Raw genomic sequence first — 25,885 nt, 5'->3', positions numbered from 1 at the left:
TTCCTCCTTGCACACAAAGGAGCAGATACAGGTCCTGCTGATGGGTTAAGGACCTTCTACTGCCCTGTCCAGCTCTACCTAGAGTAACTGCCTGTCTCCTGGAATCTCCTACATGCTCTTAAGACTGTGCTGGGAGACACAGCAAACATTCTGGCAATGGCACATATTGATGCACCATCCTGGAGGAGTTGGCCTGACTGTGCAACCTTTGTAGGGTCCAGGTATCGCCTCATGCTACCAGTAGTGACACTGACCCTAGCCAAATGCAAAACTAGTGAAAAACAATCAGAAAATTGCTCGCTGGCTCTGAATACAAATACACACCACCTGTAAAACCATTCCCTCTGCTACGTAACTGACTAGATCAATATCCCAGAAGTTTAATTTACTTGATGCTATACTCGGATTAAAAAGTGTTCCTTTAATTTTTTTGAACAGTGTAGTAATATAATAATGACTGTAATGTGTACAAGATAAATAATAAAGGAGAGAGGACACATCCTTGAGGTGACTCAGTAGATAACACCCGCCATTCAGAAAAACAGTAAATTACTTTAACTCTTTAAGGTGAAAGGTTTATATGAAGAGTGAGTTACCAAATGAACATTGCAGTGTCCTTTCCATGTAAAAGTCTTTCCAAACCCGAGAGCAAGTGAAAGACTTTTACTCATTATGAATTAACATGTGCCTCTTAACACTGGATTTATTTGTAAAACACTTTTCACACTGAGAGCAGGAGTAATTTTTTTCTGAAGTGTGAGTTACCAAATGAATCTCAAGTTGTCCTTTGTGTTTGAAACTCTTTCCACATTGAGAGCAGATGAAAGGCTTTATTCCAGCATGAATTAACATATGCCTATTAAGGCTTGATTTATATGTAAAACCCTTTCCACACTGAGAGCAGGTGAAAGGCTTTATTCCAGTATGTATTAACATGTGAGTCATAAGGTATCCTTTACTTGTGAAACTATTTCCACACTCAGAGCAGCTGAAAGGCTGTATTCCAGAATGAATTAACATGTGAGTCGTAAGGTATCCTTTACTTGTGAAACTCTTTCCACACTCAGAGCAGCTGAAAGGCTGTATTCCAGAATGAATTAACATGTGAGTCTTATGGTATTCTTTTTTTGTAAAACTCTTTCCACACTGAGCGCAGGTGAAAGGCTTTATTCCTGCATGAATTAGCATGTGCTTCTCAAGGCTTGTTTTCTGTGTAAAACTCTTTCCACACTGAGAGCATCTGAAAGGCTTTATTCCAGCATGAATTAACATGTGCCTCTTAAGACTTGATTTATGTGTAAAACTCTTTCCACACTCAGAGCAGCTGAAAGGCTGTATTCCAGAATGAATTAACATGTGAGTCGTAAGGTATTCTTTACTTGTGAAACTCTTTCCACACTCAGAGCAGCTGAAAGGCTGTATTCCAGAATGAATTAACATGTGAGTCTTATGGTGTTCTTTCTTTGTAAAAGTCTTTCCACACTGAGAGCAGGTGAAAGGCTTTATTCCTGCATGAATTAACATGTGCGTCTCAAGGCTTGTTTTCTGTGTAAAAGTCTTTCCACACTGAGAGCAGCTGAAAGGCTTTATTCCAGCATGAATTAACATGTGCCTATTAAGGCTTGATTTATGTGTAAAACTCTTTCCACACTGAGAGCAGCTGAGAGGCTTTTCTGAAGTGTGAGTTACCAAATGTATCTCAAGCTGTCCTTTCTGTGTAAAACTCTTTCCACACTGAGAGCAGCTGAAAGGCCTTTTGACTTCTGTGTTTTTAATGCTGCAACTCGCTGATTTTTCTCCATTGACATCATGATCTTTCTGATCCTGATATTTCTCCTCAACCTCTTTCAGATCTCGTCTTTCTTCTTTCATTTTCATCAGACCTAAAATTAAATCATTATAAAGATGAAAATCAATTGGTACTTTTAAAAATAAGATAAAATATTTGTGTACAGATGAAAATTATGCCAAAACTGTTCCTTTTTAACACAGATCAATGACATTGTTTAAAAACACTGCATTATGCTGCCAGGCCAGTAGATGGTGATGTCACTTATTAAACAAACACTACACATTGACAGCTCCAGCAAACAAGGTTTGTTCTTTGATCGCTTTCTGTAATTTAACAATTTAAATAACATTGTTTTCGTGCCATTAGGAGAAACAATGTTTAGTTTGGTCACTGGCTTGATTAACACACACACACAACACTGAACACTTTTGAGACAAATACAATCTGACAGAACTTGAATAATTACACATCAGAAATCACTAATTACAGAGCAGACATTAGAATAAACAAGTTTACTTCCATGTTGTGACAATGGTGTCAGGTATATGTAACCCTGGAGCACAAAACCAGTCACAAGGGTAAATTTTTAAAATTGAAATATCTTCATGGAACATGATCTTTACTTAATATCCTAATACTTTTTGGTAGGGGTGCACAATAAATATCGGCCGCTGAACGTGGATTTGCGCAGCTTGTCAGTTAACAACGGCTCTGTGTAGTAACAGTTGCTCTATGTGAAATCAATTGCACTATCCTTTCTAAATTTACTTTCTAATTGTTTCATTATGTAATTGGCATGATACAATTTTACCTGACTGATAATAAAATGTTATATTCGAATTATTCTGAACTGTCCTGAAATCATGATGACTAGTAAACTGTGAGGAGGCTTTTGTTACTGCAGATTTACAGCCAGGATACGTCAAACTGAAGGCTGGAGAATGATAGGAGCAGTAGGCACATCATCAGAGACCTTCTGATTTCTGTCTATCGCTGATGTTAGCAAGTTGTACGGGAAAGGACTAAGTGAGCTACACTTTTTGTCATAAGCAAGCAGTAGGCAAAACAGGTATTAGTCTACCTACACCCTCTGACTAACATCAGACTGGTGAGTTTGTGATCGTAAGATCCATGTGACGCTAGCGTGAGACTTAAGATAGACATTAGGTCCCCAGTGAACGGATAATTGAAAGTATAGTGAGCCCGGAATAATCAAATATCTAAATTAATACATAAACAACCTTTGTGATCCGTTTTTATTTAGAAACATTGGCTTAATTTAATGCTCACTTAAAACTGGAATCAGGTTGAACACGGAGCTAGACTAAAATTTTAACTAAATCCACATAAATTCAGAAGCGCAAGGAAAAGACCAAATATGCATTAAACCTTCGACCAGGCCGCTGAATTCTGCTTTTTGGGCTGGCGGGTGGATTCTAATGGTGCGTTCACACCAGACGCGAATAGTATGGAATTATATTTGCTTAAAAAAAAGTGAACGTAACTTTATAAAACTGAACATAACTTTTTCACAAACTATCAAATATATGCAATTACAAAAGAAGAAAACACAATGAAAATGAAAAAAAAAATGAACTCAGTCGCACAAATTTAACAGGCTCTTCAAATATGCTTCATTCTTTGTTGATATTTTTCAAAGATTCGTTTTTCAAAGATTCGATTCCTTGTACTTCAAGACAGCTTGAAGTAAGCTTGTGTTACTGAAGTAACCAATAACATCGATACAAGTTTTATTCATGTTACAGTGTGCAGCAGTTCGTTGCAGGTTATTATCGTCATTCAGTAACACAAGCTTACTTTAAGCTGCCTTGAAGGACAAGAGCTCATCTTTACAGACTAAGACAATCGAAGGTCAAATATTATTTACATATTTAGTAATACAAAGCACGACGTATTGCATACAAATCACCGCAAGTGGCTTTTTTTTTATTATTAATGCAGAGAACAGAAACATACACAAGTATAAACATACATCACATAATAACAACCATATATACCCAAAGCCAATTTAATTTGTGATGAATCATTCAAGAATAAAGCTGTATCATCCGCTAATTGACTAATTTTTATTTTAGTGTTACCAATTGTGATACCTTTTAACTGACTATTGTTTATATGTGTGCTAAGGAACTGTGTTGCAAGTAGAAACAAGTAAGGGGAAACTGGACATCCTTGCCGAACTCCTCATTTTAAATCTAGGTGAAGTACCATTACTTAATTTGATAGGGCTGTTTCCGTTTATATAAAGCATTTGGACCATCCTGCAAAAAGCATCGCCAAAGCCAATTTTTCGTAAAGCCTGAAATAAAAATTCATGTTCCAATGTGTCGAAAGCTTTGTAATAATCTAAAAAGAAAATGAAACCATCACTGTCTATTAAATCTGAATAATCTAACACATCTAGAACTAACCATATATTATTAGTAATGTGCCTTTTCTGCATAAATCCTGATTGTGTTTTCACCGTGAGAGCCTTCCAATATGCGCGCCACTGAGTGACGTCTGTACTTCCAGGTCAGAGAGCACCTGTCCATCAAAAGCTCACTATCCAATCAGAGTAGATCACTGTTAAGGCCGCCCCCACGAGAGGTTTGTGTCAGAAAACCAAACGAAAAACTGCGAAGCGTAAGCAAAATCTGTGGCAATGCATTCAGAATCCACGATTAGCAAAAACAAATCTTTGAAAAACATCAACAAAGAATGAAGCATATTTGAAGAGCCTGTTAAATTTGTGCGACTGAGTTTTTTTTTTCATTTTCATTGTTTTTCGTCTTTTGTAATGGCATATTTTTGAAAGTTTCTGAAAAAGTTACGTCCAGTTTTATAAAGTTACGTAAAAATTTTTTTGAAGCAAATATAATTCCATAGAATAGAGCGTCTGGGCGAGTGATTTCAATGTTAAGTCAATGCAAAGACGCGAATAGATATGGAAGGCCAAAAGGGTCAAAAACACGTGAATTTTAACACGTCAACAACACGTTAAATACGCGTGTTTCACTCGTAAAAAACACGTATTTAATGCGTTAAATACGTGTCGTTTACGCTTGAAAATTCAGCACGTTAAATACGTGTATTTAACGTGTTAAATACACGTGAAGTACACGTTAAAAATCAGTTTGAACAGGTCAGTGTCATTGGCTGCTGAGGACTTGGGTCAAACCACTTCTGTGAGCTTAGGGGGGTGTACCATTCTTAGACTAGGCAACCACCATTTAACATGCTATAGATCAGCTTATTCAGCCAAATTATTTTGTCTTTTTTCTTTTCTTTTTTTGTATAGCCTATAGAAATAACAAAACTAAATAAAAATAAAATGAAAAACTAATTTTTCACTTCTCATTCCTTTTTGTAAATAAACACATTAAAGGACATTCTAGCTTTAATAGTGATCAAACTTAAAGGGTTAGTAACTAAGCAACTAATCTATTTTATGGATGGTAACTGTAAAATTATTACTGAAATATTATTAGTAATTAGTTACACTACTAGTTACTGCAAAAGTAATATTATTACAATAACTAAATTACTAGTATCTAGTTACTGCTCAACTCTGACTTTCAGTGGATTTTTTTTATTATTATTTAATTTGGACATTCTCCTGCTGAGAAATAACTGATAAAAATTTAAGAAAAATTTGAGTGCTCAAGAGAAATTTTTCATATCCGTCTTATTTGACATTCAATATCTCAGGACATAAATAAGGTATGTTAAGATGTATCGGTTTAAAATTTTGTGGTGATAGTATAAAACTTGAGTTAGCATCAAAGCATTAACATTTGTGTGGGGAAAACGGTTACAATGGAGGTAAGCAATCAATGCAGGTTTAAGATACGGGCCATTGCAATCAATATCTGTCTTTGGAAAACAATCATCTTTGTAATCAACAGCTTTTATTGTGCTTACATTTACAGCTATCGCCAGCAGGTGGCACTTATTGAAACCACTTTTTGTTCAGCGATTATGCACTCATCAGACAATCAGTAATTAGGTACACAGGTGATGTTATAAAACATAAGTATTTAAGACGTTCAGGTAGCTGTGCACGATAAAGATCAGCTGATCATTAATGCACATCTCGTAAGTAAAGCCAGTTCTCTAGTCAGCGATAAATTCCATCAGGTGCGTGATTTCACATAGAGCAGCTGTTACTACACAGAGCCGTTGTTAACTGACAAGCTACGCAAATAAATGCTGATAAAGAATGTGGATTTGCGCAGCATATTTTTCAAACCGCTGACTTAAGAAAAAATGGATATCATTTGAAAGCTTAGAGTCTGAGCCTTACAATGCATTTAGCATTTTGATCAACTCCAAAGACCAAGCTGCCAGCGGCAGGCAGTGAGCCTATGTTTGATCATTTAAGCCTTCTTAAATCATCGCGACTTGCCTAAAATAAAATCTATAGATATGAAACAGTTCAAGCATATAACAATGTTAAAACGTTAGACCAAGATAAATGTGCGCTATATCCAATAGTTTGTGCGGAGACGCTTCAGCACATGTAGGCGACAGCGTGATCACTTGCATTTTTTTCAGTAGATACTAGGGCTGTGCGATTAATCGAAATAGTCATAAAATCACGATTTGAGTGTGCGCGATTTCTAAATCGCTTTATAGCACGATTTTCCGCGGCCCGACCTCCCGCAGTATGCTATCCAATCCAATCAGAATGCAGCGCGCCTATATGGAGCGCGAGAACAGAACAAACATATGCCTACATAACTCAGTGTTCACACACTATCTATGATGCGTATTGTTTCCGAGCCCATGTTAACGGATCAGAGCGTTCACACTGCACGTGGAAAAAGATGCGAAAGATGTAATAGGTTAGAAATAGAAAGGTGCAAAAATTATTAATATCTATATGAGCATAGAGAGAGTTGAGTGCACAGGACGCAGTTTGAGCGAGAGGAGACGCGTTTTAAGTGCACGCACTCTCTCCAGACGAGAGCAGCGTGAGTCTGAGCACGCGCGTCTGGTTTTGTGAAGGAAATCTGCGTGCGAGCGGACAGATTCGCGCCTGCGCATTATTTTAATGTGCTTTTGCGTTACAATAACGCGCTCTCGCTGCTGCCTCTGTACCGCATACACATACTGTATGCGCACTGCAGACGGAGTACCTGTGAACCTGTATAATGTATAACAAATCTATTTCAACACCTGAGGCACCACTACAATTGAGCTCTATGACCAATGCATGGCAAAAAAATAAAATAAATAAATAAACCATCCCTGGACACGGGATTTATTTAATTAATTAATTATTTTGTGGCATATGTCTAGACCAGTGGTTCTCAACCTTTTTTTTTCCACCGGGCCGCACTATGGTCCAAGTGCAAGTCTCGCGCACCGCACGCATATCATTTACATATTACTTCACCAATACAAACCAACCTGATTTATAATATTATAGCCTAAATATTATGATATCTAATCGATTACATTCATTGAAATAAATAAATAATTCTGCTCTCCATAAATAAAACACCTGATGCTGTCGGGAGTTGACCAATTTTGTGAAATTCGGCTCGAAAGGAGTAACAGCACAATGAAGTTGCGATTGTAAGATGCAGTCTGTGCACTAAACCTAACCCGCACAGGAGCATGACTTGACACGCGACATTGCAGAAAATGTGCGTTCACAAATGTAGCCTATGTTGATCCAAATATGGAAAGCACTTTCGAATGTAATAATATGAGGTTGTCTCCAGAGATGTTTTGCCACATTTCTCCAATTAAGGATGATTGCTGCGTAGTATGGGGGTTTTCTTTTGCCTCAACATCAGTGGCGGGGCAAACCGAAAGTCCAGCACTCTCTTTCACTTCTGATACTGCGACTATTCTTGTTTGTATGTGTTACTGGCATTTTCCACATTTAATTTTTCTCCCTTAAAAACAAATGTATCCATTCTGATGCTCAATTTTAACTAATGGCTGTTGATGACTATTTGTATTGAATTCTGCCAATGTGCGCGCTTGTAAATGTTCATTAAACGCGTTAATTATGTGAGTAGGTCTGCTCATGTCTGAAAATAATATAGCCTATGAAAAACAAAAAAATATTTTACATAAAAACATTAGGCTATAGCTTATATTTCTTTTGCATTCAGCACGTGGGCCCATTTGAATTTGTGACGGGCCGCGGGTTGAGAACCTCTGGTCTAGACATTTTGTAACACCTTTACTTAGTGATTATTTTTGACTTATGTCTGTTCTAAAGACATGTTACAACTTTTTGATAAAGCTCTAATTGGTTACTTTTGGAAATATGTCTCAAATTCATACTGAATGCATTTATGACTGTAAAGCATGTCTGTGTGTCAAAATCGTGATTAAAATCGAAATCGCAAAATTGATCAAAGAAATCGCGATAGGTTTTTTTGGTCCGTATCGCAAAGCCCTAGTAGATACGCCGTCATTTTTGCTCATAAGAGTAATACATCATTCGTAACTGCAAAGGGTCTTTTATTTGTGTACACTCACAATATCAACAAAACAGTTGCGCTTTCTGCTGTGTTGTCTTTAACAGGAGTACAAAAATGAACCGAAACTGTGAAAATATGCCTCACAGACATGATAAATATAGCTATAGAAAGCTTTACATGACTACTTAACGAAAACAAAAACTCTTTCATTATAATCATAACCCGTAAAGATGCACTTCTCTCTAAAGGCCCGTCTAATGAGGAGATGACGAGTCGGGATCGGCAACTTCATCCTTGCGACACAGCCTCAGAAAACACTATTTTTTTTAGTAAATAATTCAAATATCTTCTTTCTATTTCCCCCTTTCACATGTATTGTAATTACTTTTGCCGGTGCTTTGCGGCAAGCTTAAGCCTATTGCGTGTATTTGAATGCAGAACACTTTGAACACTAAACACTGTCGAGCCGCTCTTGACAGTCGCGGTAGCACGGTCTCGTGTTGTTTCCACCAGCGCGGCAATTTTTATTTTTTTTTTTTATCACTAATTGATGGATGTCTAAAATATAAAAGTAAGGAGAAGTCTAAAACAGGCTGGAGGCCCGGCCCGCGTCTGAACAATCGAAGCCCGGCTCGAGGGGCGTAAAAAATGTCAGGGCTTGCCGGGCCTGGGCTGAAATGCAGGGCTCTAGTGTCTGTTGTTGAACCACAGGGAGAACTTCAGAGTCGCAGAGACTTTTTTCCCCTCGAACGGCTGGTCGCACCGGTGCGACTTCAGAGTTTTTTAGTCACACCATTGAGAAATTAGGTTGCACTCTAGAGCCCTGAAATTGTTTGGGGCTTATGCACCATTATTTAGAGCAGATTCTCCTAATTAAAAAGAGCCCAAAACCATCTGTCAAATCTGTCATTTATATCTAAAGATTTTCCTCAAATTTATAACACACACAAAACTGCACCGAGAGCATGTAGTTTAGCCAAAAAATCTATGGTAGCTGTCGCCTTTTCATGCATAACTTCATGAAACATGCTTATATCATAAACAGACACGTCACTATTTGCAGATTAAAAGGTGTCGAAACTCACCATAATCCATCATTTAGATAAAGATATCTTTCATAAACCTATAACACATAGAAAATAATTAGGTCATGTAGCTTAGCAAAAAAAAAAAAAAAAAAAAAAAAAAAAAAAAAAAAAAAAAAAGAAGTCCCGTGCCATTTTAGCTCTTAACTTCACCAAACATGCATAGATCCTATGATCAGATCGAAAGATTTCGTTTATAGAGCTGTGACACATGAAAGCAGACTGGCACACTGAGGCTGCAAAGAAAAACAGCTCTATGTTTCACGTTTCGTTTTCATTCATAACTTTAGGAAACATGCATAGATCATTATTTTCAGAAAATTCTCCCGATTAAAAAGGAGCTCAAACTCATCGTAATTCGTTCATTTGATCTACATATATTACTTACGATATTATCACACACATGAAACCATTAAATTGATTAAAAAAAAAAAAACAGGTTACGTTTTCATTCATAACTTCATGAAACATGCATAGATCATGGAAAATTGCGTCATTTTCAGAAAAAAAAATAAAACTACAAATGCGCACAAGCTGCAATATTCTAATGGTTTTATACCTTTATCATTTCATGAAACATACTCTGATTGTGGAAAATGGCATATCATTATTTACAGCAGATTCTCACGATTCAAATGAGTCCAAAATCAAAACAATCCATTACGGTCTTTTGTGTGTAAATAATACCTAAACCCATGAATAAGTTGGAGAGCTCTATTAAACATTTGGCAAGCAGAACTTAAAACCTATAATCTTTCTGTCTAATCTGAGATATCGCAGATGAATCACCTTCGATAATGAACGCGATATTGCGTACCTTGTCAGTGATCTACGGCTCTGTCTATTAAATGCCGCTCCATTTGAAAGCAGGTGATGGCAATTTAGCGGTAATCAGGGAACCGGCTTTACTGATGAAATGCGCGTGACAATCACATGCGATATATCACCCATCCCTAACCGGAGTGTACCCGTGTATTTGTTCCATGTAGTCTAATATGTCTGAAACATCAAACAGCTCAGATAGTCATGTGTCATATGTCAATTGAATGGTCAAATACGAATATGAAAACTTTCCCTTGACCACAATAAATTTACCTATTTCTCAGCATGAGAATATTCAAATCCCCAAAAAAAAAAAAAAAAAATTCCCATTAAAATTTCTATCAGACTATACCTTTTGACTCTCCTTGCTACATTCGTGGAGTTATGAGTCAGTATTTTTGTATATGGCCCTCAGAAAACAACAGTATTTAAAAATACTTCGGGGAGTCAAGAGCTAAACAAAAAGGCCGGTTTTGTTACAAAATACTGTAACTTTTAGATACTTTTTTTTCATACTTTATATTATCACCACAAAATTTGAAACATATACACCTTAACTTACCTTATTTATGTCCTGAGATATTGAATGTCAAATAAGACAGATATGAAAAATTTATCTTGAGCATTCAAATTTTTCTTACATTTTTATCAGTTATTTCTCAGTAGGAGAATGTCCAAATGATTTTTTTTTTTCCCACTGAAAGTCAGAGTTGAGCAGTAACTGATTACTAGTAATTTAGTTATTGAAATAATATTACTTTTGCAGTAAATAGTAGTATAACTAATTACTAATAATATTTCAGTAATAATTTTACAGTTAGCATCCATAAAACAGATTAGTTGCTTAGTTACTAACCCTTTAAGTTTGATCAATATTAAAGCTAGAATGTCTGCTAATGTGTTTATTTACAAAAAGGCATGAGAAGTGAAAAAAAATTTAATATATTATTTCTATAGGCTATAAAAAAAAGAAAAGAAAAGACAAAATAATTAGGCTGAATGAGCTGATCTATAGCATGTTAAATGGTGGTTGCCTAGTAGTCTATGAATGGTACACCCCCTAAGCTCACAGAAGTGGTTTGACCCAAGTCCTCAGCAGCCAATGACATTGACCCGTTCAAACTGATTTTTAACGCATATTTCACGTGTATTTCACGCGTATTTAACCTGTTGTTGACGCGTTAAAATTCACGTGTTTTTGGCCTTCCATATCTATTCGCGTCTTTGCATTGACTTAACATTGACGCGAATTGAGCGTTTCGAGTTGAAAAATCTGGTCGTTAGCGAAATTTCGCGCCGCGTTAACCAATCAGGAGCTTACTCTAGTAGTGACGTGATTACAGTTTAGTGTAATGAGAATGCAGCAACGAGACAGGGATTCCTTTTGGAGCCTTGCTCCATTTGTCATTTGAAAACAAGAAAACTATAACTATCTAAACTTGAACAAAAAAAAAATTGAAAATGATGAAAGATTTAAGTATGAAAAAAAAGATAGGTATTTACAAGAGAGGTTGAAAAGATTATTTACAATATATAAAGGGTGTAAATCAAAAGAAAATTTCACATGCCACTCTTCCCTCTTCCAATCAAGAACCTTTTTATTCCTGCATGCAAATAGTGTGTGTGTGTGTGTGTATTTAAATGATTGCATATCATATTATATATATATATATATATACATATATACATACACACACACACATATATACACACACACTGGGCTGGGCGATGTATCGCGGCATTTAATATACAGAGCCGTAGATCACTGGAAAGCTACGCAATATCGCGTTCATTTTCGCAGATGAATCGCCTTCGATAATGAACAAAATATTGCGTAGCTTTTCAGTGATCTACGGCTCTGTCTATTAAATGCCGCTCCATTTGAAAGCAGGTGATGGCGATTTAGCGGTAATCAGGCAACCGGCTTTACTGACGAATATTTTATCTTCAGAGTCAACGGCAAATGTCAGAAGGACTAGCCGAGTTGAGAGTGCTCTAGGCGTATACATGATCACTGAGCTCCCGCTGATCGCATGGAGCTCGTCTCCGAAATCGGCGAAACACATTTTTTAAATAGACGCTGTTTTTATAAATAAATCGCATATTTGAGTTTAAAACAACTACATTCTCGCCTGAAATACTTTTAAAACTACATTTCATGACACGATAACAGTAATATTTTGAAAATTATCCGAATAAAAATGTTGGTTTAAATCACAATGCTGCCTGAACTCAACTGGCAGAAGCCCCTCCCATGACGCGAATTCGCGTCTGTTGTTAATTTCACGCGCGAATGAAGCAAATAAACTCTTGTTCAGGCGTCCAACTACGCGAATAGCGCGATTTATTCGCGTAAGTCGCGTCTGGTGTGAACGCACAGTTACACCAGCAAAGGATAAACCAGAATCAAAACATACCTAACCAGCATATGCTGTTTTTTTTCAACAGGGTAATGTCTCTATGTTACTTACTGTGAAACTTAAGTTAATTTTCTTCACGAAGAGCCAACATTTTCCCTGAAAATAATTGCACACCTTAGAACGTTCGTCAGCTAATCAGGTTCAAGCATTCAGGCCCCATCGTATAAAATTGATAATTCTGACACATATAATGCATTTTTGGCTATTGCTACAAATTTACCAGTGCTACTTATGACTGGCTCCAGGGTCACATATATCTTACAGTAAAAGCTGCAAAACTGTTACGTACTTACAGTGAAATGCACTGAACAAGCAAATAATGCTCTACTACGGAGACATTCACATGATTTAAAATAACCACAGTCCTATAGCGACTTTACTTAACATGTGGCTCCTACTAGCGTAAAAACTAATTCAGTCTCACACGCTCGGAGTTCAACACAGTTTTATGATTCCAAAAAGCAAAAATAAAGTCTAATTAAGGTAATAATTAAATATTCTCAGTGTCCATTCGCTCACATTTCCATAATAACTTTGAAACATGGATTTAAGACATTTTAATAATAGTTAATATCTAATATTATAATATTTTTACATAAATTACCTGTAGATGTACCACAAATATTCATTAAAGATCAATGAAGAATAAACACCAACCTCCTTGTTCCTCGTGTTTTATTCTCCGTGTTTCTGGTTCCTCGTGTTTTATTCTCCGGGTTTCTGGTTCCTCGTGTTTTATTCTCCATGTTTCTGGTTCCTCGTGTTTTATTCTCCAGGTTTCTGGTTCCTCGTGTTTTATTCTCCAGGTTTCTGGTTCCTCGTGTTTTATTCTCTCCAGGTTTTCTGGTTTCCTCGTGTTTTATTCTCCAGGTTTCTGGTTCACTCGTGTTCTCTTCACTCTCTTCTTTAACAAACATCATCTTCCCAGCAGCAGATCTCAGTTCAGATGATACTCCTCCAGATATTCCTGCTTGATTCAAAACTTAGTCACGGCTGTGAGAATGAGAATATTACAGGTATTTATTAACCAGATTCAAAAACCGTATTTATTTCTCTATTTACAGAAAGAAAATTTCTAACAGTTTGTATTACACCAGCATCACGACAAAACAACAGAGAGCGCGGTGAAACTAATCTTCTTCCTCTGAGGTTTTATGTTGTTTTTTAAACAAACGTGTGTGTTTAGCGCCACCCGCTGGTCTGGAGTGTGAACCGCCCTCACGAAAAATAACCATGGTTTTACTACAAAAAAAAAAAAAAAAAAAAACACGGCTACTGTAGTTAAACTGTGGTAAATACAAATTAACCATGGTTTTGCTAGACTAACCATAGTTTAACCATGGTATTTGATGTAAAAATGTGGTTATACAAATGGAAATCAATACGCCAAAAAACCGTACACTTTTACTACAGTAAAACCATGGTTCATTTTCATAAAATGAGGGGGGTGGCTGGGTGGATAACACGGGAAACGTTTGAGGGGAAAAAAAGCCGATATGCACAAATAAATTATAAATAAATGATATCCTCACGTGGTATTTGATCAACACCAACAGCCTTCATGAGTGAGGATTGTTAGAGAAAAATGAGAGAAGTCAAATATTTCAGTGAAAATCAGTTAAGGACCATTCCACCAAATAGTTGCTATTTGGTCCGTGTACTTTTGCGTCCATTCGTTTTTCGGTTTTTAACCATGAAGAAAAAAGAAAAAAGAACGGTTATTCTATTTTTAAATGCTATGCTGAAAACTAAAATTGAAATTATAACCATACATACAAAATGCTCCCCGATAAAGAAAAATATTGACTTATTTTTAGATTTTTGTTAATTTTTGCCTTTTTAAAAAAACATTTGAAAAATGCATAAATTAATATAGAAAATGTTGATTTTAACAAGTTTTCTTTGGTCAAATTCTTCTCCTGCACGTTCAGATGAGAAATAGAGCCGTCTTTGGAACAATGCAGAGACTTAATACAAATATGATTTTTAAAATAGATACTGCAGAATCCTGGGAAATCTATCATCGTGAAATTATATACTGGGATAATTTTGTCATATTTTTTTGTGATATCTGAGTACGTTATCGGAGAGGACCATGCTTGGTCGCTCAATGCATGTACATTAGCTAGGCTACATTGTGTTAGAGCGCTACGATTTAATATATGGGGTTAATATATATAGGCTAATATAGAAATATATAAAGTTATAATCTCCATACAGGCAGGCCCGGTTCCCGAATCAAATCACTGAAGGTGTTTCTGAAATCAGTGAAGGTGCTTCAAATTGACATATTTTTGCCCTGTTTACTGATAGTGGCATTGACATATAGTTCTCAGCTGGTCGCAAGAGCACATCATTTCATTTTTTTTTTTTGGGGGGGGGGGGGGGGGCATGGGATGATGAACTTTTATCATAGTTTATAGTTATAGGTTAACGAGTGTTAAAACATTCAACCCGTTCTTTTTCATCAGTAGCCTATTATTTGTGATTGTGATCAAATGTAACTCCCAAACCTTTGAATCTTGTAGCTGTTACAGGTTCAATAGCATCAGGAAAAACAAAATTTATTCAAATCCTGAATGAATAAGTCAAGAAAGCGCTCAGCGCTCCCTATAATAATTATAAAACTGTAATTTATTTCAGTTTATCTTGATCTCACAAAAATCCGTTATAATCAATGAAGCTCTATACTGCACAATGAGTTTCTTATCTAAATTAGTCATGTTATACACTTTGTTTATTATAATGATAGACTCCCGACTCGAGCGTGCAGAAGTAAACAAAACTGTCTTGGGGTTGATTCTAACTTAAAAGTTTGGCCACTCAGGAAATCAACAGAAAATGCCAGTGATTGATCAGTGCCGCAAAACACGTTGAAAATAGAAACCACCAGGGTTCGAACACGAATACACATTTGGAAAATATGTCTCGCCAGTTTCCTATTTCTAGCTTTAACCGAAGTCCTTGCTTTCGTTTCGTTCACTCTAGCACTCCCGTAGAACTTTCCCAGGATTCATGAATATTTCAATGGCTACATGTCTTTAGGCGTGAAGAATTATTAAGATCATAAAAATATTCGAAGCTAAAAGTTTTCATAAAGCATGTGCCACGTCAGTAGCGAGAGGGTGGACAGAACCCATATGGGGTTAAACTAACCCAAGAAGTTGAGTTATTAATTTTAAACCAGAAAATGTTTTTTTTTTCTACCCAAAAATTTGTTATTTTTACAAAAATAATGGGTTATTTGATTTCATAAATGGGTTATATCATCTTTTAAAATTAAAGATACCACATGATAAACAAATACTCCAACATTGTATTAGCTTTATTTTTTCAGCACATTACACACAACCAAAACTCAAAAGAACCTCAGGTTTTAGTAAAACATTTTTTAACAAATAACTCACATTATTTTTAATTCATATGCACATGAAATTAAAATTCTAAAATAATGTACCTCAGGAACAACTGTTTGTTACAAAGCAGTAATGTTTTTAGTCTACATTATGAACACAAACATAAAACTATGAAATACAACCTATTGCCAGTAAACATTTCTACACAAAAATGACATTGATAATGATCAGTATGTGCACATAAAGTAGTACTCTTCCTCAAGCAATAAAACAGTTGTTTATACAAAACAACAAAAAAATCTCATGTGCAAATAAAATTTCAACTAAAATGCTACCTCATGTACTTGAACCACTGTTTGTTTAAATAAACTCTTAGCATCTACTTGTAAGAATGTAGTGGCGAGTGTAAAAATTCACTGTTGAGGATTAAATTCCCTCCAACTCATAAATATTTTGAATAAAATCCCAGCTATAGAAACACTGTTTTGGGTAGTTTACATCAAAAACATAAAACGATTTGAAGCACACATCTACTGCCCCAATGAGAGTGCTTTGCTCCAAAGCTTCTCCTGCGAGGATGCCAGATGCCTGCGAGTCAATGTGTCCATTTTCAAGTGACAGGACATAAGGGTAAGGTCTTGATGCTTCAGCCGGCTCGAGGTACTCCACCATATTTGCTCCAATCTAAAGAACAGATAATACAAATTAAGAAAGGTGAAAGAACGGGAGTGTCAGGGTGTGGGTGGTGGGTTGGGGAGTCAATCCAAAATGTTTATTCAATCAAGCAGTCTTTAGAAACAATAGGTCTTGTATAGCCAGAGCTTTGGATGAGGCAAAATACCTGAAAGTGATTACAGCTTGATCTGGCACACTTTGACAGAGCCACTGACAGACATGCAGAGCAAGTCAAAAGAGTTTATACACCGCAAAAAAACAGTGTACAATGAACTCAATTCGAGTCAAATTTAACACTCCTGAAATGTATGACTCCCTCCATTTTGTAGTTAAAAAACACTTTCGAAAGTGAGAAATATGTTTACTACTCACAGAGTACATTTTTAACACTGAAAGTTATTTCTCTTTGGAGAAAGTTGAGTTCTTTCTTTTTTTTCAGCACAACAAGACGTGGTTCTCTGCAGTTTTCAGCTAAGCATGAAATCCACTCACAACATTTGCAGCATCACAAAAAAATTGGTGGTAAAATTGCTCCTGTAAAATTGTTAACGATCAAGATTAATAAAAACACAACATGAAATACAATCTATGTGCTTTTATCTCTGAGGTAAATATATCTGTTGTGCTCGTTGCAACAGGAAGTGATCATGTTCATCTGTCAGCTGTCATTTTGACTGTCATAACAACCGAAGCTCCAGTCCAGAGTCAGTGAAGAAGATTCAACTCAGTGAAGTAAGTACACTGATACTTTTTTGGGGGATATCCATGCTTATTTTTTATGTCACATCTTTATTAATCTTGATTTTTTTCACAACTTGTGTGCAATTCAGAGTGAACTGAACTAATAGTGTCTCATGAACACACAATCATGCACAGAGACCAACAATCAAGTCAGGATGTTTGTTAAATATGCAACATTTCAATATGTTTCTCACCAAACCTTATTGTATACCCACAGAACACTTGAAATATATAGCACATGACACATAAGACCACTCTATTATACTTTTGCTTCTTGTAGAAAAGACCGGCTATGTACAGAGCCATTAGTGCCCCTTGTGACTTTAAGAGCTATTGCGCTGATGACTTTTGGCTTTTCCCTTTAACGATCCCTTTAACAGTATTAACAGGACGCAGTTCAGACATTCTTCGCTGTTGTTCATGCCGTTGTTGTTTCTACTGAGTGCGTTCATATTCAAGTGAGTGATTATGTTTATGTTATTCATTATCTTTAAATTGCTGTATTTGAAGGCATAAGTTTGTGTTATCGCTAGTTGCTAATTCTAATTGTGTATGTACGCCACACGCATTGCGTACTGCATCATCCACATACGGCGCTAGTAATGCATATGAGATACAGTTAAATAGCAATATTGGTGTATAATATTGTAAACTGAAAGTCACTTTGAGTATGTGTATATTATTATTTACTGAATAAGTGAGATTGTTTGTGGTATTTAAGCCATATTTATCCGTTCTTCCGAGCTCATGTGACAGATAATTTGATGCCATTTTCACAAGTGCTAATCTAGTCTGTACATGTCTGAATCGATCGTTATATTACTAATTTGCTACTATCCTATGTTGCTATTATGTTTAAGTATAAATATTATGTATAAGTAACAGAGTGAGTTCATATACCATTACTAATTGGTTATTGTTATTTCTGTTTGTTTAGAACCACTCATATTAAGCTACACTCCAAACTACTCTGTACAACTCTGGCATACTCTCTTCTGCCTGTACTACAGTCGTTCACTCAACCAAATTCAAGAACTGTAAATCCTCTACATGTCTGAAACCATTAAAGTGTACTTCGTCTCTGACCCGGACGACTTATGTCTGCTCAATTTCCACCAGCACCCACAATAGTCTACATCACAAATGGTCCTTCGAGCTGGATTGAGGAGCTGTCATAAGAAAGATGCATCACAGTGATCCAGATCATAGACCTGACTTTCCTGAGCCTGCAGTCAGACCCAGACGAGTTGTGCGGCTCCCTAGTTACCTGTCAGATTTTGAGCTCACTGATCATCAACAAAGGTTACAGTCAAGACAGAGAGTAGATACTTATTCTGAAATGAGTGATGATTCAGAATTGCAAGGAGCGACTGCACCCAAGCTCACCAGCACCTCCACTGAGTATGGAACGGGTATGCAGTCATGGCAGCCACTGACAGAGTGGAGTCCCAGTAGAGAGTATGATCAGCAGCGAGCACTTACTTCACCCCTCCCTGAGCTGTCATCAGAAGTTCTAGCAGAGTTCCAGCAGTTGCGGAAAGAGACAGAGGAACTGCGACGTCATTCCTATGAGCAGATAAGGAGACTGAAAGAGAAGAATGAGGCCCTGGAAACTCAGTTGAGCCTACTTGCAGTGAGTGATCGGCCCAGTCATTATCCACAGAGTACATCTTCCCCTGTTCCTCAACCCCACGCCAATATTCCGCCTGTCACTACAGATGCCAGGCCCATCCCTCTGCCTAGATCCAAGCTACCTCCGAGACCGATTGAGAGTGCAGCAGATTCACTCAGACAAGATCGCCTGCATGACTTAGAACAGTGGCTTCGGCAGCTGGAGATGATATCACCACCAACTCATGCACGACCCTCACAGCACCAGTTCTTCCCCCATAGATCTTATGAGAGAACTGATGACCGTAGAAGTGGCTACAGCTCGACCCAGTTACGTGTTCCTCCCAGTCAAGAGAGTACATATAGGGGACCAGCTCCATCCATCCCGAACTTTGTGAAGCCAGATCCGAGAGAGTTTTCCCGACTGCGCATCGCTTTGGAGAACATTCTGCCAGCAGACGCTACAGAGAGATTTAAATACCAGATTCTCATCGATCACCTGAAGTTGGAGGAAGCCCTGTTGATTGCAGACTCCTATTGCAACTCATTATACCCCTTCTCAGATACTATGGAGGCACTTAACCAACCGTGGACAGCCTCACCAGTTGGCCCTTCAGAGAATAGCTGAGCTTATGGACAGTCCGAACATTAGCCAAGGGGACGTGAGAGCCTTCCGAATGTTTGCACTGAAAGTTCGCTCTTTAGTTAGTATGCTTCAGCAGCTGGGGAATAAAGGCTACATGGAATTAGAGTGCGGTTCCCATGTATCCCAGACTAGTTTTAGACGTCTGTCCATCCCCAACAAGTTCCCATCCCTACCTTGCTCGATCTCTCAGCATGGTTAGAATTCGAGCTGCAAGTTCAAGAAGACAGTACCAGGTTCTATCCTTCAATGAGTAGGCCAATACATATACACAAGAGGGGACACCAGAGAGACACAAGACAGCCAATGAAGGCCACGAGTATCTTCCTCGGTACAGAGACAGACGGCAGTGACATGCCAGGTAAAGCTTCAGACCCTAAGCCCAGAGACAGGAAGATGTTCTGCCCATATTGTGATGCTCAAGACCACTACTTAAATGGGTGTGCCAGTTTCCAGAGACTTAACAGAGATCAGAAAGTGCATTGGATACAATCGCACAAGAGATGTTGGCGTTGTGGAAGAACCCATCAAGCAGCACAGTGTAACCTCAAGACACCCTGCAAGAGTTGTAATCGCCGCCATCTGTACATCCTCCATGAGGTTAACGATCGATTCTTTGTGAAAACACACCTGAGACACCTAAGGTTGGACCTTCAGAGAATTGCTTGGTTAACACAACCACAGAGACACTGTATCTAGATCGGCCCACCGACAGTCGACGTGTCTTACTAAAGATCTGTAAAGTACTCCTCAGAAATGGCAGTCAGTGCTTAGAGACGTACGCCCTCTTGGATGACGGGTCAGAGCGCACCATCCTCCTTCATTCAGCGGCCCAGCAGCTTGAATTGACTGGTCGACCCGAAGAGCTTGTTCTACGTACATTCAGACAAGACCTTCACATCCTGCATGGTGCATCAGTAACCTTCACGGTGTCACCAGCGTCCCAACCCAAGACTTCATTCAGGATTCGTCAAGCCTTTACAGCTGAGTCATTGGGATTAGCTGAGCATACATATCCAGTAGATGAGTTGCAACGCAAGTATAGCCACCTACAAGGTCTACAGTTGCCACCTGTTGAATCCGTCCAACCACTCCTCCTTATAGGGTCAGATTACCCTCACCTCATTACCCCAGTAGAGGCAGTTCGTCTAGGCCCACCTAACGGTCCTGCCGCTATCAAGACCAGACTAGGCTGGACCCTGCAAGGTCCCACTCAAGAGATCAAGCATTGCCTTCCCAGCCAGCAGTGTCTCTTTACTGCTACTTCAAGCTCATATACCAACCTGTACAGACAAGTTGAGAAATTGTGGCAACTAGACGTGCTCCCGTACCGCAGTGATAAACTCATTACTCGCTCTAAGCAAGATCAAGATGCCCTTGCACTGCTCGAGTCCAAGACTACTAGAGTTACAGTAGATGGAGTAGCCAGATATGCCACACCCTTATTAAGAGTGAAAGATATGCCTCTCCTGCGAGCTTCCCCAGATACCACTCTGCCTTGTCTCAGAGGAATTGAGAGGCGATTAGTCAGAGATCCAGCACAAGCAGCAGCCTACCAGTCGACAAGTTGAAGGAGGCAGGATATGCACAAGTGATACATGCCGAACAAGTGGAGCAAGCTAAGGAGTCATGGTATATTCCCCACCATATGACACAACATAACGGCAAGAACAGAGTCTTCTTCAACTGTTCATTTCAACATGGAGGGAAAAATCTCAACCAGTTGCTTCTTCCTGGTCCCACACTGGGTCCTTCTCTGATGTCTGTCCTCCTGAGGTTCCGTGAACACACCGTTGCCTTGAGTAGTGATATTCGAGGCATGTTCCATCAGGTGCGACTGCTACCAGAAGACCGCCCACTGCTAAGATTCCTCTGGAGGGACATCAACAGAGATCAGTCACCCCCCCAAGTTTACGAGTGGCAAGTTCTTCCGTTTGGGACAACATGCAGCCCTTGCTGCGCGACCTTTGCCCTCCAAAAGCATGTCATCGACCATAGTCAGCCAGGCGAAGATGTCCGAGAAAGTATACAGAAGTACTTCTATGTAGACAACTTCCTCCAGAGTTTCCATACCCAAGAAGAAGCCAGGGCACGTGCATCTAAGTTGCGAGACCTCCTAGCCACAGGAGGATTTGATCTAAGACAGTGGGCCAGCAATGCCCCTCAAGTACTGGACTCTATCCCATCTGAAGCCAAGTCAAGTAACCTGGTATTGTGGCTGACCCAAGAGCAACCAGAAGCACAAGAGTCCGCACTTGGACTACTCTGGCACTGTACCTCCGACACACTGTCATACAAGTATCGCCCCATCGAATGCTCTGCCCCTACTATGCGTCATATTTACAAGGTTCTGGCTAGTCAGTATGATCCCCTAGGGTACATCGTCCCTTACACCACGAGAGCTAAAGTCCTAGTCCAGCGTCTGTGGGACAAGAAGAGGGAATGGGATGACCCTCAACTTCCAGACAAACTGCTCCAAGCCTGGCGAACATGGGAGCAAGAGTTACCAAACATTAAGCACATCTCAATTCCCAGATGTTACGTTACTTTAAAGTTGGATAATCCCCAAAGTATCAGAACCCTACACATTTTCTGTGACGCTTCAGAGCGAGCTTATGGCTCAGTAGCCTACATCCATACACTCAGTCCTCAAGGAGACATGGAGATAGCTTTCTTGACTGCCCGTTCCAGAGTTTCTCCAAAGAAACAACAATCCATACCTCGTCTTGAGTTGTGTGCCGCTATGACAGGAGCACAACTAGCCAAATTATTGAAGACCGAGCTCAGTGTTCCCATATGTCAGGTCACACTCTGGTCGGATTCCACCACTGTGCTGGCATGGATTCAAGCTGATTTGTGTCGATATAAAGTCTTTGTCGGAACGAGAATAGCAGAGATACAGGAGCTAACAGACCCCAAGGATTGGCGTTATGTTGATTCCAAGTCTAATCCTGCTGATGACATCACTAGGGGCAAGACCTTGGCCGAGTTAGCCAAGACAAGCTGATGGAGTCAAGGCCCATCATTCCTTCTCCTGCCTGCAGATCAGTGGCCTCAGAGTCCTCTCCTACAGCTACCTACTGAGGATGCAGAGCTGAAACAGGTCACATTCTGTGGACTTACAGTTCCTGTCCCCCACCCAGCATTGCCTGATTGCAATCAGTTTGGATCTTATAAGGAACTACTAGCAGCTACAGCTAGAGCCTTGCATGGGGCGGCTACCCCTACAGAAGTGCTAACAGCCGAGAATTATAGAGAAGCCGAACTAGCCCTCCTTCATCAAGCACAAATCCATAGTTTCCCAGTTGAGATGGATCATCTTAAGTCAGGAAAACCTCTACCGATAAACAGTCGTCTCTTGTGTCTTGCCCCAGAGTATGACAGCAGTACCCACCTCATCAGAGTTGGTGGTCGTCTCAGACGAACAGAGCAGCTAGACAAATCCGCCATACACCCTATAGTCCTCGACCCTAAGCATCACCTAAACAGACTCATCATCCAGGACTTCGGTGAAATTCTACACCATCCAGGAACAGAGAGGGTGTTTGCTGAAGTATGTCAAAAGTACTGGATACTGAGAGGCCGAGAAGCTATTCGGCATCACCAGAGAACGTGCTTAGGCTTTAAACAGTGGAGAGGCCAGCCCAGCATTCCCATGATGGCCGACTTGCCTCCTTCAAGACTGCGCTTACTTCAACCAGCCTTCTACTCCACTGGAGTGGATTGTTTTGGCCCTTACCTCATCAAGATTGGGCGCAGACATGAGAAACGATGGGGTATCATATATAAGTGTCTGACAACGAGAGCTGTATACCTGGACCTGCTCTATCAGGTGGACACAGATTCATTCTTAATGGCCCTCCGAAGATTCATCTCCCGCAGGGGCAAGCCATTTGAGATCATCTCTGACCAAGGTACAAACTTCAGAGGTGGCGAGAGAACACTACAAGAAGATTTTGCTGTGCTCCATCCTTCCCTCCATGAAAAATTAGCCAGCCACCAGATTAGTTTTAAGTTCAATCCCCCAGGAGCTTCACACTTTGGAGGCTGTTGGGAAAGAGAAATAAGATCCCTGAAATCAGCTCTTTGTTCTACTATAGGGGATCAAATTGTGACCGAGGAAGTACTGCGTACTGTGCTTGTTGAGATTGAAGGCATTCTCAATTCAAAGCCAATAGGATATACGTCCTCAGAGATAGCTGACCTTGACCCAATCACTCCCAACATGTTGCTCATGGGGCGGCCTGACTCATCCTTGCCACAAGTAGTATACCCTGAATCAGAGTTGCTAAGCAAACGGAGATGGAGACACAGTCAGCTTCTCCGTAACTATCTCCGTAACTATCTCCAAGACCTGCAAGTCCGACAGAAGTGGCACAGAGAGGCAGAAAATCTACAGCCAGGCACAGTTGTCATGATTGTTGATCATCAATTACCCCGAGCTCTATGGCCAGTTGGACAAGTAACAAAAGTGTTTCCTGGAGAAGATAGGCGAACCCGGACTGAAGAAGTGGAAGTCAAGAATAAGACCTATCTTCATCCCATCACCCGGCTCATCAGCCTCCCAGCTTTACCAAATTGAGTATTCTGTAGTACTATCCCTTACCTTGGTGCCTTATCTAAATTACACATTTCCACAGCAAATGTGGGGGTGGCTGTAGAAAAGACCAGCTATGTACAGAGCCATTAGTGCCCCCTTGTGACTTTAAGAGCTATTGCGCTGATGACTTTTGCCATTTCCCTTTAACGATCCCTTTAACAGTATTAACAGGACGCAGTTCAGACATTCTTCGCTGTTGTTCATGCCGTTGTTGTTTCTACTGAGTGCGTTCATATTCAAGTGAGTGATTGTTTATGTTATTCATTATCTTTAAATTGCTGTATTTGAAGGCATAAGTTTGTGTTATCGCTAGTTGCTAATTCTAATCGTGTATGTGCGCCACACGCATTGCGTATTGCATCATCCACATACAGCGCTAGTAATGCATATGAGATACAGTTAAATAGCAATATTGGTGTATAATATTGTAAACTGAAAGTCACTTTGAGTATGTGTATATTATTATTTACTGAATAAGTGAGATTGTTTGGGGTATTTAAGCCAAATTTATCCGTTCTTCCGAGCTCATGTGACAGATAATTTGATGCCATTTTCACAAGTGCTAATCTAGTCTGTACATGTCTGAATCGATCGTTATATTACTAATTTGCTACTATCCTATGTTGCTATTATGTTTAAGTATAAATATTATGTATAAGTAACAGAGTGAGTTCATATACCATTACTAATTGGTTATTGTTATTTCTGTTTGTTTAGAACCACTCATATTAAGCTACACTCCAAACTACTCTGTACAACTCTGGCATACTCTCTTCTGCCTGTACTACAATCGTTCACTCAACCAAATTCAAGAACTGTAAATCCTCTACAAGTCTGAAACCATTAAAGTGTACTTCGTCTCTGACCCGGATGACTTATGTCTGCTCAATTTCCACCAGCACCAACAATAGTCTACATCACACTTCTGTTTTAAAAGCTTGACTGTTTTAAAAGCTAGACTGACATTATATGGACAAGCACATTTGGGACATTTTATTTAAATCTCCTTTTGCAGTCTGACAAAGAAACATATGACACAAGACAAATTCAAGAGTGAGTCAATGATTATTTAAATTTTTGTGTGAACTATCCCTTTAAGGAAAAGCATTTAACTCACTGTAAATGTATATATTTCAAACGTAAAAAGAAAGTCAGTCTTACTGGAAAATAGGTTGCAATTCCTGAATTCCATGCTGATCTCTTTGCGCTGAGGCAGGGCTCCGCCTATCAAAATGAATGTGCATAAATGGGACAGCACATAAATAAATGACAGTACAAGCATACCAAAAACTCATATCTGATCTGTAGTTTATGCTACCCATGTGTCATATTCAGAGTCTTGTGAGGGCCCAAAAATTACTTTGAATGGTGAACAATTGAACTCAGTCAGTATAAATGACCCCATCCACATTAACGGGATGATTGTTGAATGTGTCTCCAGCTTCAAGTTCCTGGGAACCACCATCTCGGAGGACCTGTCCTGGACCAAAAACACCTCCAGCCTGGTCAAGAAGGCTCACCAACACCTCTTCTTCCTCAGGACACTGAAGAAGAACCAGCTGTCTTCAGCATCCTTGTGAACTTCTACCGGTGTGCAATCGAGAGCATCCTGACCAGTTGCATCACAGTCTGGTATGGGAACTGCTCAGTTGCTGACCGCAAGGCACTGCATAAGGTGGTGAAAACCACCCAAC

The 25,885-nt window shown here is 39.1% G+C and overlaps 2 protein-coding genes across 3 annotated transcripts; one reads left to right on the top strand and one right to left on the bottom strand.

Annotated features, from left to right (window-relative positions):
- Nucleotides 1–327: 327 nt before the first annotated feature.
- LOC122136723 (gastrula zinc finger protein XlCGF57.1-like) lies at nucleotides 328–13,279 on the bottom strand. 2 transcript variants are annotated; one of them, XM_042721230.1, is made up of 3 exons: nucleotides 13,223–13,279; nucleotides 9,324–9,361; nucleotides 328–1,883 (listed from the first exon to the last, which is right to left on the bottom strand). In XM_042721230.1, the coding sequence occupies exons 2-3, from the start codon at nucleotides 9,334–9,336 to the stop codon at nucleotides 664–666; spliced, it is 1,233 nt and encodes a 410-aa protein (XP_042577164.1). In that variant the 5' UTR covers nucleotides 9,337–9,361; nucleotides 13,223–13,279; the 3' UTR covers nucleotides 328–663. The 2 variants fall into 2 exon arrangements, with proteins under 2 accessions (XP_042577164.1, XP_042577165.1); XM_042721231.1 differs by lacking the exon at nucleotides 9,324–9,361 and having other exon boundaries at nucleotides 13,223–13,278.
- A 3,622-nt stretch (nucleotides 13,280–16,901) lies between these two features.
- On the top strand, nucleotides 16,902–19,576 carry LOC109062181. The gene is made up of 3 exons (XM_042721127.1): nucleotides 16,902–17,118; nucleotides 17,235–17,795; nucleotides 18,275–19,576. The coding sequence occupies exon 3, from the start codon at nucleotides 18,521–18,523 to the stop codon at nucleotides 19,574–19,576; it is 1,056 nt and encodes a 351-aa protein (XP_042577061.1). The 5' UTR covers nucleotides 16,902–17,118; nucleotides 17,235–17,795; nucleotides 18,275–18,520.
- Nucleotides 19,577–25,885: the final 6,309 nt, after the last annotated feature.

Source organism: Cyprinus carpio, chromosome B3 (genome assembly GCF_018340385.1).
Source record: "Cyprinus carpio isolate SPL01 chromosome B3, ASM1834038v1, whole genome shotgun sequence".
In the NCBI taxonomy this organism is placed as follows: Eukaryota; Metazoa; Chordata; class Actinopteri; order Cypriniformes; family Cyprinidae; genus Cyprinus; species Cyprinus carpio.
Note: the sequence above shows the minus strand (reverse complement) of the source record. Positions and strands in the feature narration are given on the sequence as shown.

Bases quoted from the DNA above. Each gene is read 5' to 3' on its own strand.
- LOC109062181 (XM_042721127.1), top strand. From the start codon at position 18,521: ATGCATCACAGTGATCCAGATCATAGACCTGACTTTCCTGAGCCTGCA.